Source organism: Xiphophorus hellerii, chromosome 2, assembly GCF_003331165.1.
Source record: "Xiphophorus hellerii strain 12219 chromosome 2, Xiphophorus_hellerii-4.1, whole genome shotgun sequence".
NCBI lineage: Eukaryota > Metazoa > Chordata > Actinopteri > Cyprinodontiformes > Poeciliidae > Xiphophorus > Xiphophorus hellerii.
Genome location: NC_045673.1, coordinates 6,238,993 through 6,256,027, shown reverse-complemented (window position 1 = coordinate 6,256,027; position 17,035 = coordinate 6,238,993). Strand labels below are relative to the sequence as shown.

The following is a 17,035-nucleotide window of genomic DNA, read 5'->3' as shown; positions in this document are numbered from 1 at the left end:
AGGAGCCTTGATGTGACGACTTTATGAAGGCGGAGCTTCAGGAAGAGCAGGAGTTTTTAAGGAGACAGAAGTTCAACCTCAAGGCGTTAAATTACATTTTTTTAATGTCATTTTAAATATATATTGCAGTCTTATTACTGAAGTTAATTCTGATACAAAATGGTACTATGTGGCCTAGAAAATACATAATACTGCAACTTAAAAAAATTGACTTAAAACAAGCTCCTATAGTTGCTGTAAAGTTCCTTGTAAGTTAGTTTTGTCTTATTTCAAGTGAACTAAGCTGTTTGCACTAGAAACTAGAACAAAAATACTTGGTAAGATTGAGTTTTTTGCAGTGTGCTAAAATACAAAACAAAACTGTAAAATATAAAATGTTTAATACATTGAGGCAAAGTGTTATTTTTGCTGTTTTACAGCGTTGTACGGGTTCCTTATGCAAAGTGTAGAAATGAACTCAACAAGGAGCAGAAATAATTAAAAAAAAAATTTACGCATCTATGAGTCCAAAGACAAATCATGTGCAGTCCGATCACTTTGCAGGTTTTTTTTATGCCTTCTTTCCAAATTTTCCATGTTTGTCTTTGTTTTTCTTAAATTTTCCATGTTTCATTTCCTTCCTCTGCTTCTCGGCCCCGTTGCTCGTTACATTTTCTCCTTCCCATTTCCTCTTCTTGTCGCTGTCGGTAAAAGAAACATGATTAAAACAAGCTAAAACAAGCAGACAGCGGCGCGTTTTCCTGCCGACGCTGCACCTTTTGATGCTGACGACAGCCGTGCTCCCCGCTTTCTTCAGCACCTGGTCCCACTCCTCATCGTCTCCACGGATCTTGTACCTGGAAACACAAAGGACGTCGTTACCAACACAGCAAACCGTGTTTTCATTCCAGTGACGCGTCGACCCAAATGCTCACTCTTCCAGCTCCATTTCCTTCACTTTCTCCAGATCTTTCTTGTGTCGCTCCTCAAACTCTTTGGCAGCTTCAGTCTATGAATCAGGAAAACAAACCTACATTCAGTTTCTGATTCCAGACACAAACTAATAGGTACAAGTGTAATATGAGCTCCTGTTTAAAATGAGGAATTTTCTTAAAAAACCAATAAAATGTTTTATGATAAAGGAGCATCTTAATACCAGGGTTCCTTCCAGAAAACCTGATAATCCCACTGGCTTTGTAAAAAAAAAAAAAAAAGCTAAAAATTCACAAGAAATGTGAAAAAATTGAGGTATGTTGACTATATCTAAACACCGATTATAAAATCTTAAAAAAGACATACAAAAGTAAATAAAAAAATTACAAAAAAGGCAATAAGCATATTTAAGCCTGTCGCAATGATCAATTATCCACATAATTAACATAAACCTGATCATTTTAATATTATATTTTTGATGAACAATTTTGTTTACAGAAACATCATAATCTGTTTCATTTATTGTATTTGTTTGTGTTTTATTTTGGATATTTAAAATGTCTTCCAGTTTTAGTTTTAAGCGTTTTTTACAAAAAGAAAGTTCACTGGACTGTAAGAGCTAATTTGTATTATTATGCAATTAGCAATACATTAATAATTGTTTATCGCAGTAATTACAAGGACAATTAATCGCTCAGCAAACTTTGTTATCATGACATGAATAAGCATATTGTATGCGCGTAGGCAATATTATAAGTAATATAATAATATAAATATAAAATTAGGCAACTAATAAAATATTAATTTCATTTCTAAATATTGGAAATGGGAGAACCTTATGATAAGATCACGTTTTTTGTTGTCGCATATACATTTATTTATTTACTTTCTTTCGCTCTTTTTCACTTAATAATTCAAATTGGAAAATAACTGCAGAGATAAAAAGAAGAAAGTGTAAAAAAGGTAAAAGTATATCCTAAACCACATGTTGTTCATTGTTTTTGTTGTATCCAGATTAATGTAAACCTTGTTTGTTTGGTTATTTTATCTTTGTTGCTGTTATTCCCATCTGCAGTGTTTGTTGTATAAAAACTAATTGGTGAGTTATAAAACCCAAACATTTGCCCCGTGCTTGCATCACTGAGTCCTCATACCAGATCCTCATTAAGGCTTCTGACAGTCGGCTCCATGCTGACGTCTTTAGTTGCCACCATTTCGGCTTCGATTGCTTTTTCCTGGATGCTGGTGAAAACCTGCAGCAGGGTCAAAGGTTAACATGTTGTTTAGTGCAACATTCCTTATTTAAATCTGACAAAATAATCAGGAGAAACTCACCTGTACGAATTTCCGGATGAGACGGTTGAAGAGCCCCATGAGCTGCGAGCTCGGCAGTTCGATTTCTTTCTCCAGCTGATCCACAGGTTTGTGCTGCAGACCAATTCCCAGCAGCAACGCCTGGACAGGAAGAGGTCAGCCAATCAGCATCTGGCTTTATCGCAAACAGGATGTGTTGAAGTGAGGATGAACCTACACACTGCGCTGCCGAGAGGGAGACGTCACCCAGCTGCTTGAGGAAGAAGATGCGCTGCCACGGTGGGGATCAGGTCCATGACCAGGTGGTAGTCCACCATGCTCCTGGAGTACAGCTCCAGGCGTTTGAGGTCGTACGGCGTGAAGTGGGCCGCCAGCTCGGCGCTGCTGAGAGCTGGTGGAGATTTAGACAAATCAGTACGAGGCGATCAAGAGCGGAAACCCGAGATTTTACTTTTTATTTTTAGAAACATCTTACAGGCGGCCTCCTCCTTCAGCTTCTTATTCTGCAGGATGCTGAGCGCCAAGCTCGGGTGGAAGCTGCTGAACTGGTAGGAGAGCAGCGACAGGAAGCGCCGGCGGAAATCTGAGGAGGGAAGAGGAGGGAACGATCAGATGGAGGGAACGATCAGGTGGAGGGAACAATTAGGTGGAGGGAACGATCAGGTGGAGGGAGCGATCAGGTGGAGGGAAACGATAGGGGGATGGGAGACGATCAGGAGGAGGGGAGCGACAGGAGGAGGGATCGATCAGGTGGAGGGAACGATCAGGAGGAGGGAGAATATCAGGTGAGGGAACTATCGGAGGAGGGAAACGATCAGTGGAGGGAACGGTCAGGTGGAGGGAACGGTCAGGTGGAGGGAACGATCAGGTGGAGGGAGCGATCAGGTGGAGGGAACGATCAGGAGGAAAGGGAGCGACAGGTGGAGGGAACATCAGGATGAGGGAGCAGCTATCAGGGGAGGGAACGATAGGTGGAGGAGCGATCAGGTGGAGGGAACGGTCAGGTGGAGGGAACGATCAGGTGGAGGGAACGATCAGGTGGAGGGAGCGATCAGGTGGAGGGAGCGATCAGGTGGAGGGAGCGATCAGGTGGAGGGAACGGTCAGGTGGAGGGAACGATCAGGTGGAGGGAGCGATCAGGTGGAGGGAACGGTCAGGTGGAGGGAACGATCAGGTGGAGGGAACGGTCAGGTGGAGGGAACGATCAGGTGGAGGGAACGGTCAGGTGGAGCGCAGAGGGAATCAAACCAACCAGGAGCTGTTCGGGTCGCATCGCTTAGGGCAACGTTCTCTCAGCAGAAAAATACCCAAATGCGACTCAGTCGACTTTTTTCACAGCAATCTGAACGGCACAATTACAGTCTGTTCACCCAAAAGAAAAAATCTGATTTGTGCCAAACTGCAAAAACACAAAACCTTATCAAGAATTTATGTCCAAGTTTCTTTTGCAAATATCCTAGTAAACTTGAAGACAAACTAACTTACAAGTAACTTTTCAGCAAGACATGAGCTTGTTTTAAGTTAATAAGTCCTTAATATTGATGAAAAATTATTTAACGCATACAAAGACATTTCCTCATGTTGTAAGTAAATTCATCTGCCAATGGAACTAAAACTTTTTCATCTATATTAAGGAATTAATTACAAAAACAACCAGCTCCTACAAAGTTAGTTTTAACTTTGTAGGAGTTGGTAATAAGTTACTTTGTCTTATTTCAAGCTTACTAAGATATTTGCACAAAAAACTAGACCAAAAATACTTGGTAAGATTTTGTGTTTTTGCACATGTGAAACTAATGCAGATAAATATCAGATTGTTTTCAAAGCGTCTTCTGTCTGAACGGACATGTTGCCTTTTATGTCATTTATTTGAAACGCGTCATAATTCTGCACCAGAAGAAGCCAGATGTGATGAATCAGGATGTAAATGGCTGGAAATTATGAACTTATGAAAGAAATCTGTGTCACTAAAGTGCATCACAATCCCACCTCTCTTATCCTAACTCCGCATCCAAACAGACTTTCCTAAAGAAGTTGCAATCAGTGCTCCACAAAAGGAAGTTGCTAAGTTGCTATATTTTTCATGCTTTCTTTTTATTCACTTCCTTCAACTTCTATTGCTGAATAAACTTTAAATTGGATCCATACATGGTGGCGTCCGTTATTATTTCTGTAAACAATCCTCTGTGGGACGTAAACCATTTAAGTCTGATTCGATCGGCTTTAATTAGTCGTATAAACGATCATGAATAAAACAAAAAACTGTGCATCAAAACCAAATAAATCCATTTCCACCTTTCCAGAAGGCGGCGAGCCACAAGCTTTGCTGCGAAGCCTCGTCCGTGTTCAGCTCCTTCAGCATCACGCAGGAATGCTCTCCTGTCAGCTCATTCTGAGCCAAACAGAACATGTCAGTAATCAGTCCAGGAATAATACACAAACTACAAAACATTCACCTAATGTCAGCACTTACAGGTGTTTGCCTTAAATACACCGGAGTGTAACCTGCTTTCTTCCAGAACCTGCAAGATACCAAACAGTTCAACACATTTAAGTCTGAAAATATGTTTCAGGGTTTGTTTGTTTTTCAACGATGAAGCCACTGTAGACAGAAAAAAAGATGGAGTAAACTTATGCCAAAAAATGCCTGGATGACTCTCAAAAATAATCTAGAAAAAATCTCTAAGTATAAAAATTTTATATTTTTGAAGTTAAGAAAATTTCCGAAAGTCGAATATTTTCTAATTTTCTAGAATATTTTTTTCCTAGAAAATTTGAAATTGAGCTCAAAATTTCAGATTTTTTTCCTGGAAAATTTTCAACATTTCAAACTAAGAAACTTCCTTGTTTTTCTATATTTCTGAGATTTATCTCTAAATCTCTGAGTATTACTCATAAATTTATTCATAAGTTCTTTAAACCTGTGACCCTGATACTCCACTGTATTTCCCCTCACTTGAGCAGCTGTGCCGTGAGTCCGTAGGAAACTCCTAAATAGTCCAGCCTCTCGGCTCTTCTCTCGCTGAGCTTCAGCAGCAGAGGAGGAAGCTCCTTCCGAGGAGTCACCACCTCCTCCAGCAGACTGACCGCCTGAAAAACAAAACACATTTTGCTTTTTTCCCTTCCCAAGTCTGAAGGGAAACCGTCAGATTGTGGCTGAAATCGATTTACTTACTTCGCTGCTGACGGAGGCGATCTGTGTGTGAGCCGGTTGGACGCTCTCGTCCATGGTGGGAAACTTCCCCTCGTAGTACATCTGCAGCTGCTGCAGAGCTCTGGAGCCGTAGCCCATCTGTTGGAGAGGGGCAGCTTAGTAATTATTATTCAAAAGAAATTTAAAAATCACGTTTTGGACATTTTTTTAAACCTGCATTTGGATCTACTACTTCTAAAAACTAGAGCTTGAAAAAAATATATACTATCAGTCAGAATTACCTAAAACCGTTGCCTAGCAACCTGCAGCCCAGCCCGTCCTGTTACCTAGCAACCCATTCAGAGTTTGTTTAAAAAAGGAAGGCCTCAGTGTTTAGATAACGGAAACACAAATGTTTCACAAAGACATCTTTCCCATGTTATAAGTGAAACAATCTGTGTGTTTAGACCTTTTTCATCAATATTAAGGAATTATTGACTTAAAAAACAAGCTCAATTTCTTGCTGAAAAATTACTTGTAACTTAGTTTTGTCTTGTTTCAAGTGTGGTAAGATATTTGCACTAAAACTAGACCAAAAACAATTGGTAAAATCTTAGGATTTTGCAGTGTAAAAAGAAAAAAGAAGCTGATTTGGGTGGCATTTGCCGGCTGTGTGAACGTAGATGGTTGCTCTTCACTTTGATTTCCAGAAACAACAAAAAAAAAGCTATAAAAAATTCAGGCGCCTCACAGATATAGCTGCAGCTTTTCACCACCAACACACCATAAATTATGAACACACAGTCAGAGCAGGTCTGCAGCGGCTCTCACCCCTTGGTAGTCTGGATTGACCGCGATGCGCACCACTCTGCCTCCGGACAGGCTGCCAAAGTCTGCGTCTTGAAACTGTGTTGGGATGAAGGAACAAGTCATCAGCTGACAATGCGTGTGTGTGTGGGTGTGGGTGTGTGTGTGTGGGTGTGTGTGTACCTGTTCTGACACAGTCCAGGGGATGAGATCTCCTGAGGCCTTCTTCCCTCTGGACAGACTGTTGAGGATGGATTGCCTGGAAATTTCTCCTTCAAGACAAACCTTAAGAACCAGACAAACAAGAATCTGTTTTCTCTACAATGTTACCCATTTTCATAATGACTTAGACTGATTTTAAGTCACATCATATTCATACGACTCTAAAGTAATAATAGACGCCGAAACTAAAACTGAGGACTTTGCAGTTTGTGAGTCTCACACCAGCTGTCAACTGGAAGGAGATGAAGATGTGACAGACTTTTGGGTCACACTTTGATTCTGAAGTCATCTTCATGGTTAGCGTTATTTTTTTAATGCAGTTTAAAATAATCTTCTGCCGATTCTTGGTGATTAGTAGTTTAGCGTTAGCTTCTGCTGTATTTCTTAATGTCATAAGGCAGCTTATTATTAGCTAAATGTGTTTAGCAACATAGCGATACCTTGTGCTGCATTTTTAATGTGTTCAGCAGTTCATGGTTAGCCTCCACTGTTTTTAATGCATTTAGCGCCTTAGCCTCTGCTAACTTTTTAAATGTATTTTGCAGTTTATTGTTAGCAAAGTTAACAGTGAACCTAACTTTTTGGTGCCCACCACTGACAATAACTATTCTCATTTTTAATGCAAACATATATCCTCCATTACAACCATGGCAGCCATTTTGAAATATGTCCACCAGAAAAAGGAAGCTGTATCTCATTTCTGTGGTTCAACATATGTAGGCTATGATTTGACACCAAAAACATTTTCCTAATTGCTTATTTTAGTGCAAAGATTAACTTTCCATGTCAGCCATCTTTAAAAAAGTCAATAAATATGATTTCTATTGGTCCAATCATGTGTGATTTTCGCACCAAAAGTATTATCTGTGATAATTATAGCCAAATTTGGTGCAGAAATAAACATTTACTTAATGACCACAGGCAGCCATTTTGAATTGTTTTGTGGCTAACACTTCTCCCCCACCCCAAGCAAGTTCCTGGGTGTATCTGTGCCAATTTGGGTTCTTGTATCGGCATGTGAAGGATTTTGCTGCTCTGTACTACCTGAACGACGGCGAGGACTTCGGGCAGAGAGTTCTGGGTGGGCGGAACGGGCGGCAGGAGGCAGAAGAGGTGATGGGCCGGAGCGTCCGACAGCAGCTGCAGGTCGTTGGGGGAATTCTGGAGCGGCAGAAAAAAAGCAGGTCAGCGAAAATAAAAGGACACAAATGACGACGTGTGATTTTCAGCTGCAGAGCGAAATGTCACCTTATAGTGCGACGCCACGTAGAGAGCCATCAGCCTTTGCAGAAACGCCTCGGATGCCTTGTGAAAGCAGAACAGCGTGTCTCTGTTCACATAATACCTGAACGGCGTTCGCTAAGGAGAAACGCTGGAAACATTTCACTAAATTCACAAAGTAAAAGAATCCAAAGAACACATAAAGACATGCAAAGGTTTAAATTATGACTTTTTATTTTTTGGTCACTGTTGTTCTACCCTGATCTTTTGGATCCACCGTCCTGCATGCTTTAGGCGTTTCACTGCTGTTGCTACACACCCGATCAAAGTTGTTACTATTTACTTAAAACTAACAAAATAACAACAATTAAAAGCTGATAAAACATTTTCGTTAGCCGAAAGTGAATAAAAAGGGTAATTAGTGGTGAAAAACTATAACTAACTGAAACTACATGGGCTTTATTAAAACTAAAACACTAAAATTATAGATATAATACTCTTTTGAGTTTTTGTGTTGAAACTATTTATCAGCCTTTTGAACTTGACGTGACCTGAAAAACTAACAAACGCTCTAAAAACCAAAACCGAATCAGACAAACAAAAAGTCAGGACGAAAAAAAACTCAACTGTAAAGAAAAACCCAAAGTTATTATGACCCAGAACCCGACTTAAGTGGCTTCTGCAGCAGCAAACAACAATAATTCACCTCTGATCACTGCCTGAATATAAATGGGTGTTTTGATGAGGTATTTTAGGCCATCGTAATGTTCTGCCCATGTGCTTTATAAATCAGGCAGGACTGTCTATTATTTCTGATATTTGCAATTTTTTACCATTTGCTGTTCAACATTTCGCAGTGGAAAATTGTTAGCAATACGTTTTATTTCCGAGGAGTGTTAGCAAATGTAAAAGGTGTTGCACTTTTATTTGAATATTTTATCATTTAAGGCGAATTGGTTGGAAATGAAGGATACAGGTCGCAGGCCTGTGGAAGTGGGCAGCCAGAAATGAGTCTGGGAATGTTGAGGCAGTCCAGACAGAGCAGCTCATTCAGCCACTTCTCCACCGCGTCGCCCGCACCGTACCGAATGGACTCATGCAGAGAAACCTCGTGTAGAGTCCGAGCTGCGCACAGCAGGAGACGACAACATGAGACGGTCGAACTAAACTCTGCTTGAAGAGGGAGGGGAGAAATAAGAGGACGAAGGTGATGGGAACCTGCTGCTAGCCTTGCTGTGTTGGTGTTCCTGTTCTCTGCAGAAAGATTCAGCTGACTGTCGGCGCTCTGCTGCCTCAGCTGCTGGATGAGTTTGAGAGAAAGCGAGCGGCCCGTGCCTTCATAGCTGCAGAGGAAGCAGAAACACTTCTGAGTGGAACGTTGATTACAACCAGAAGTTTCAGTGCATTTCATTAAGACTGTTAGCTCAACACAAACTGCTGTGGAATGGGAGAACCAGTAGAATGCAGGAAGCTGTTCAGAGATGATGAGAAAAGGGATGAAGAATAAAACCTACAGATGCACCGATTGCAGCTTTTTTACCGATCACCAATCTTTAAAAAAGATTGATACCGTCTTATAATCCCTTCATGGCAAAATTTATGGAACTTATGTAATAAATATAAAATATGTAATTCTTATGAATTTAGTCCATCGTCATGTCTTTTATAAAGGCACGACTTTCTGTCCTTTAGGCTGTAAGACATTAGCAGACTGAGAATTGTTTCACATGTAAGTATCGGCCGATCACCCAAAATCAAAGATGTGGGGGCCGATCAATCGGTGCACCCTAATAATAACAACATGCGCCTGTCCTATAAAACTGTGGTAAAAGACTGAAAACCCGGGAGGAAACGCTAAACGTACAGCTGGAGCTTTCATGAAATGGTTCAAATGAAAATGAAATCCATGTGTTAGAACGGCCTAGTCAAAGTCCAGATCCAAATCCAGTTGAGAACCTGTGACGAGACTTGAAAATCCTTTTAACCCAAACCGACTAAACTTGAGACATTTCACAAAAAAACAATGAACAAAAATGTAAATGTATAATATTGTAATATAATATAAGCTAGTAGACAACAAATATTTTAGTACGCTTAAAATAAGACACAACTAACTTATAAGTAATTCAATAATTCCTTAGTACTGTTGAAAACGTTCTAATTCCATTGGTGGATAAATTAACTTCTAACAAGACATTTTCACATGTTATTAGTGAAATAATCCGCCAGTGAAAGTTGAAGTTTTTCATCAATATTAAGTTACTATTATTATAAGTGAAATAATCTGTAAATAGAATCTAAAACTTTTTCAACAATATAAAGGAATTATTTACTTAAAACAAGCTCACATATCTTACTGAAAGGTTCCCTATAAGTTAGTTTTGTCTCATTTCAGATAAATTAAGATATTTGCACTAAAAACTAGAGCAAAAATACTTGGTAAGATTTTGTGTTTTTCCAGTGAATGCCACACTTTTGAAAACTATGCTGTAAAGTTGAGGCTGTAAAGTTAAAAAATGTGTTAAAGTTTCAGGAGAATTAATTGTTGCAACATTTGTTTTTTTGCAAATAAACATCAGTTTCTCTGTCTTTTTATGCGTTAGCCTCATTTCTATACGAGTGGCGGCGTTCTTTCTGACCCGTTGATGGTGGAGGCCATGAAAACCAGGTAAGGCCCCAGAAGGTTTTTAACCAGAGGAAGCGGGATGGCCGCAGCCTCGTCGATGACCAGCAGCTCAGCTTGGCCCAGTTTCACCGCGTCTCCGGGATGGAATGTACTGACAGTGAGAATATTTTAGTTTTATATCATAATATCAGGTCGTTAAGTCGTTTAAAGCGGTTTAAAGTTACCTGAATGGTCTGTCGATGCTCTTTGAAGATGTTCACTCGCACCACTGCTTTGTTGAATTCAGGATTTAACGACTGGATGATTTCGTAGTCCAGATGCTCCTGCAGATTAAAGCTGAGCATTTTAACCTTCTCTGCCTTAATATTTGACTAATTACAGGCAGGACGATGCGGGCGCCGTCTACCTGATACTGCAGCGCATCGAAGCCTTTAAAGATGAATTCGAACATGGTGTGAAGGTTGTCGGGACTCGGCGACGTTACGAAGATGTTGGAGTAGCTGAATTAAAGGAAGCAGGAGTCAGCGACGATGAACAGCAAAATGTTTGATATTTGGGGTGATTTTGATCTGTACCCAAACGCCACGGCTCCTGCGACCGCCAGCCCCATGGCGGCGGACTTTCCTCGGCCTCGGGCGGCGGTCAGAGCCACGGTGCTCCTCAGGGTCTTCTCTGAAACGGCTTCGATAAACTTCAGCACGGCCTTAGCCTACAGAAACCAGAACATTTATTACCTGAGGACTGGAAGGCTGCAGAGTTTTCTAATGTACTAATAAAATAGACTACATTTGATCAATTAATCAAATATTTAGTCTCAATTTTTTGACTTATAATTTAGATTAACTCTACGACGGAATATTAGCTCCAGGCTGGGATATATATTTTTTAACTACAAGGGAAAAAAAGTAATAAAAATACCAGAATAAAGTCGTAATATTAGAATAAAGTCATATTTCATGAGAAGTCCAATGCAAACAATGAAAATGAGGAATGTTGAGCATCTTGTGAAGTAATACTTTAGCATATTCCAGATAATTATCATTAGCAGGACTTTGAAGCTATCAAGCAAAATACTGACTACTTTGAAGAAAGAACCACACAAACTGGGCTGGTCATATTATATTCTGATGACTAAGTTTTCTTCTTATTGAAACAAATTTTTTTCTTGTAACTTTGAGACTTCTTTTTTAGTTAAAACTGCATCTTTTTATTTTTATTATGACAATGTTCTCAAGGCTGGCCCTAACATTTTCTGTCATCTTTTTTTTTTTAGAAAACAAAGCAAAAAAAGGACAAAATATATTTTTTAAATGGATTAAAATCGGAAATCAGATCTGTCATGAAAAAAATCTCATACTTTCACTGCAAAAATAGAAAATCTTACAAAGTAATTGTGTCTAGTTTCTAGTGAAAATATCCTAGCACACTTGAAATAAGAGAAACCAACTTAAAAGTAACTTTTTGACAAGATATAGAGGCTTGTTTTAAGTCAATATTGATACTTAATATTGATGAAAAGGTTCTGTTTTGTTGGCAGATAATTAACTTGTAACATGGGAAAAATGTCATGTTATAAGTTAAATAATTTGCCAATTGAACAGGCACTTTTTCATCCATATTGAGGAGTTATTGACTTAAGCCAAGCCTCTACTTTGCACAGGAAAGTTACTTTTAAGTTGGTTTCTCTTATTTCAGGTGTGCTACAGATATTTTCACTAGAAACTAAATCAAAAATACTTGGTAATATTTTGTGTACCTGCAGTTTTATTTTTAAGCCGTGTCGCCCAGCCTCGGAAAAGCCACTAGCGGATCCAACAATAATTGGTTAGTTGTGGTTCAGAAGTGTGAAGTGAAAGCTTGAAAGCGCCGACTTTCTAAGCTTCTTCTCTTTCCATAAGATGTCAAATTTGCAAGTCAGCATTTATCATCTCTGAATTTTCCAGCGGGTGTCAACAACATTCAGCAGTAAATGTGGAAGCAGCGTCTGATCGATGCTGACCTGATCCATGGTCCTGCAGCAATCCACCAACACGCCAACGGGCTGCGTGTCCTGCAGAGACTCCTTCAGGTCCTTCAGCTCCTGCTCTCGAGGAGACAAACCGTCCTCCTGGACAGGAGACAACGAGGACAGATTTAACCAGAAACTTACCCTTTTTTTATGTTTCAGTGTGAGTGAAATTTATGGTGTTTCTGAATACTTTGATAATGGAATCTAGAGGTCAGATTTCAACAAAAAAAGATCAACCACTGGCTGAGTTACTATGATTGATCCAACAGAATGGGTGTCCAAACTTTTTGCAACTTGGACCACAATTAACTAAAAAGGAAAAAATAAAGGAATAAGGAAAAAAACAAGGAAAAAAATGGAACAAATGAAAGACGAAAAATTGTGAAAATACAGATTTTTCTTACTCACAAAGGTTTGTTTAAATTATCGTGCAGAAATTTAAGGGTTTTGCACGTTTGGCTCACTAAAAAAAAACATCCCAGTTTATAAATGCTTTAGGTTTCAAACTTTACCTGAAATGTGAGCTTTAGTTAAATGAGACTGTTGGGAAAACAGTCCAGGAGAGTCTACTGTCAAAAAAAGGATAAATATGACAAAAAATAATCTCCCCAACTCACTGTTATGTACGGTGGAGAATCTGTGATGCTGTGGGCCTTTTCTTTTCTACAGGAAACTTAAGTTGGATTTTTACTTCTTTTTTTTTTCAGTGTGAATGAATTTATTTCAAAGCTTTTTACACATTTACTGGGGCAGCAAATAAATATGTCTTGACCTGCCACAATAAAAAAATAAATCAAATAATCGCATAATAAATTAAAACAATCGCAATAATTCCCATTTGGACGATTTTATCGTTTTTTCTTTTCTCTCTCTCTTTCTACTGGTCTTCAGTTTGGCGCTTTTGGTCTCCACTAGGCCTTTTTATAAAGGATAATTTTGTTTACAGAAGCTTCATAATTTGTTTTATTTGCTGTTTTGTTGATTTATTTTGTATATTAAAATGTCTTCCAGTTCCAGTGTTAAAATGTTCAGCAAAATTTAAAGTTCATTGACTTTTGAAAATGTTTTCTTGCATTATGGTCTCAAAAAAACAATAATATAATTTATCACAATAACTTCTGAGATCATTTAAAATCTAAATACATCTGCATCAGGATATTTATGTGGTTTACTTTAATTGTCAGTACTCACTTCCCAACTTATTTTAGTTTTGCAAAAACGAAAAGAAAAACAAACAAAGTTGATTCCAAACAGTTTTGGTACCTGAGTCTTGGGAGGGACTGGCTTGATGTTCGCCATGTGGCTGGAAATCGGCAGGATGTTGAGCTGGTCGTCGATAACGACACAGTTTTTACAAGAGGAAAGCGACAGGATGAATCTAAAAGAAAAACAAAGGGATTTATATTCCAGTTTTGTTCCACTGAATAAATTTCACAAAAAACAGTAACACTGACCTCTCATTAAATCTGCCAACGACAGTCCTGATGAGCCTCGGTTCTGTATCGGGAGTGAACGTCCTGCAGGGAGAAAGGAACTGTTCTTCTCTGAACTGAACTGATGAAGTGACAGCAGAAGAAGCTGGAGGCTTACCATGGTCATAGTGTAGAGCTGCTTCAGAGAGCTCATCGTCCTGAGGAGGATCACCACTATGCCGCCTCCTTCCACCGTCTCAATGGTTCGTGCCAACAGGTTGGGAGTGAGCGCTTCAAAATCCTGGGTGACGAATACAAACACAAAAATTAAACATGGAAAATTAAAACATATTCAACTAAGTTATTAATTTCCTCTTTGCGATCAATAAAGTACTTTAGCTCTTATCGGCAGCTAGGTGTCGGCGACGACACATTTTGGAAAGCCAAATTTGAGGTACCGTAATTACTGTAATACCCAATATCAAGTTATTAAAATCAAAAATCAAATCAAGTTTTATTTGTATAGCACATTTCAGCAGCAAGGCATTTCAAAGTGCTTCACATTATTACAAACACAGAGACACAATGCAACATAGAATCAATAATCAAAACACGACATTAAGTCAAGTTCCATCAATAAATTTGTAATTGATTACGTTTCAAATACAATCCTAAACAGGTGGGTTTTTAGTTGAGATTTAAAGGAAGTCAGTGTTTCAGCTGTTTTACAGTTTTCTGGAAGTTTGTTCCAAATTTGTGGTGCATAGATGCTGAAAGCTGCTTCTCCTCGTTTGGTTCTGGTTCTGGGGATGCAGAGCAGACCAGAACCGGAAGACCTGAGAGGTCTGGAAGGTTGATACAATAAAAGCAGATCTTTAATGTATTGTGGTGCTAAGCCGTTCAGTGATTTATAAACTAACAACAGTATTTTAAAGTCTATTCTTTGAGCTACAGGGAGCCAGTGGAGGGACTTTAAAACTGGTGTTATGTGCTCTATCTTCCTGGTTTTAGTGAGAACCTGAGCAGCAGCATTCTGGATCAGCTGCAGCTGTTTGATTGATTTGTTGGACAGACCTGTGAAGACGCTGTTGCAATAATCAATACGACTGAAGATGAATGCATGGATGAGTTTCTCTAGATCTGGCTGAGACATTAGTCCTTTAATCCTGGAAATGTTCTTCAGGTGATAGAAGGCCGACTTTGTAACTGTCTTTATGTGGTCTGGAGGTTCAGGTCAGAGTCCATCACTACTCCTAGGTCACTGCTAGATATTACGGTAATTTCACTCCCGTTGATGCAGGGTTAGGGTTAGTTTTACTTTAGCTTAATCTGATGAAACACTCTTTCAATAGACAGTAAGTAGTGAAAATCACTGCTAGATATTAAAACTTCCAGTTATTAAGAAGAAATGGGCAAAAATATTAACTCACAGGACATTTAAAGAACTTTGTACAATTAAAATAAGTTAAGATATCAAGGCGGAGATTTGAAACTTAGGGCTCAGAGGGTTAAATTGAATTTTAATTGAATGTTGCTTTGGATTAAAGTTTTTTATATTGATTTCAGGGTTTACCCCAGTGTATTATAAGCCTGGCGGGCCACCAGGCTTTAATTGTGCCCTCACCCAGATGAGCATTGCTTTTAAGTCTTTTTTAAATGTTTGCATCTTTTAAAGATTTTATTGTTGGTGTTCAGGTATTAATCTTTCAATCTTAAAATAACACATAATTACCAGGTAATATTTTCAAATATCTTGTCAACTTTAAAAATATTTAACACAAAAACCTGGCGGGCCACGAGATGAATGGCTGCCCTAACACCAACCATCTTAGCAAGTTTTATGGGGAAAACATTTGATTTAATCAGTAAGTCAAAGAATCTACACTGGATCTTAACTACAAAGTGCAGAGGAAGCAGATCAATAAAGGAAAATCCAACAGAGAAAAACTTTAAATAATGTGAAATTGTTGGTATTTTAAACAATAAAATAAAAATCATATAAAAAAACAAATTCCAGCAGCAAATCTACTTTTGCTGTCAAGTTTATTTGTGCAGCAACAACGCAGTTTTAAGTGCTTTACAACATAAAAACAAATAAAGTAACCAACAAATAAACAATAGATTTGGTCAAATTTCATCAAGCAAATATATACCAAATACATCTCAATGTTCCAGAAAGTACGAATCGAAGGCAACTCATGAGTTTTTAGTCTTGATTTAAAGCTTTGGTGTTAAAAGTGTGGTCCGAGGGCCTTTTGTGGCCTCTGAAATGATTTTTGATTGGCCGCATTGACCACAAGTCAAGAACAGTAAAAACTGATGACCCCAAAAGTTTGGGAAAAAAAGTTTCTGATAATCAATTAATCAACAATCTGATGTGTATTGATAATTTTAACAATGGTGTGTTATTGGTTTTCAAAGCTGTTGACTATATGATGTATTTATGTTTTTTTGGTATGTTTTTACAATGTAAAGCACTTTGATCCGCCATGTTGCTGAAAGTACAAATAAACTTGATTGATTGATTGTTTTTCAGTGAGTGGATGTGTAGAGTAGCCAGAAATCGTTCCCTTGTGAGCAGAAGCAGACTCACCTGTAGGACACACATGCCGTACGTGTTTCCCAGGATCTTGTGCGTCTCGTTGTAGTAACAGTAGCGGATGTTGGTTGCAGCGACGAAGAGCTCAAACGGATCGTCCTGATTCAGATTCAACGTTCCAGTTTTGATCTTCTTCTGCAGCTGTCTCATCCGTTTCTTCCGGTTGCTGTTTCAGAAAGACAAATCAAATCTCCACCTGCTCAGCACCGATGGCAGCTGAATGTGTGTGTTGTTTTACACACACCTGCTGAATCCAAGGTCTTTCTTGTAGCACCAGAGGACCGACGGCCGGGCTCTGACGGCGGCTTTGGACAGCATGTGATGAAGGATCACCACCTGGATCAGAGGCAGGTTGGTTTGTGTTAAAGCCTGTGAAATAAACTCTGTGGTTTCTACAGGTGTGACGGGTTCATACCTGATCTCTCCCTCGGTCTCCCACCATCACAAACATGGTTCGGTGTTGGAGCGCGACTCCATTCTCGATCTGGACCCGAATCCGATTGTCTACTTTCTTGCGGACAGTCGCCATCGTACTTCTGCCGAGGAGAGACGTTAAAAATAACAATGATAAAAATCAGTGGCTGCAGTTATTCTGTCAGCAGACGAACATAAACTATTATAAAATTAAACCAGCAAATTTTAAATTACCTTAAATAAAGCTCTTGGATATATTTTTTTTGACTTCTTGTGGTTTACAGCTGCATGGAGCTACATGCCGACCATGTTGATAAACTCACGTGGGTACAGTAGTTCATGAAGGACCCCTGTGTGACGTCAAAAT

General features: G+C 39.0%; 1 protein-coding gene across 1 annotated transcript; it reads right to left on the bottom strand.

Annotated features, from left to right (window-relative positions):
- Positions 1-363: 363 nt before the first annotated feature.
- On the bottom strand, positions 364-17,004 carry nat10 (N-acetyltransferase 10). Its single transcript, XM_032545790.1, is given in 31 exon segments — positions 364-680; positions 756-836; positions 915-988; positions 2,067-2,165; positions 2,248-2,367; positions 2,444-2,497; positions 2,499-2,617; positions 2,702-2,809; positions 4,522-4,618; positions 4,700-4,748; positions 5,183-5,316; positions 5,402-5,518; positions 6,191-6,265; positions 6,350-6,451; positions 7,433-7,549; positions 7,637-7,733; positions 8,584-8,734; positions 8,828-8,952; positions 10,249-10,381; positions 10,456-10,558; positions 10,642-10,735; positions 10,811-10,944; positions 12,235-12,342; positions 13,507-13,621; positions 13,698-13,720; positions 13,722-13,760; positions 13,834-13,956; positions 16,249-16,420; positions 16,499-16,590; positions 16,670-16,790; positions 16,903-17,004. Coding segments are annotated over 30 exon segments (3,099 nt in total). The 5' UTR covers positions 16,784-16,790; positions 16,903-17,004; the 3' UTR covers positions 364-550.
- Positions 17,005-17,035: the final 31 nt, after the last annotated feature.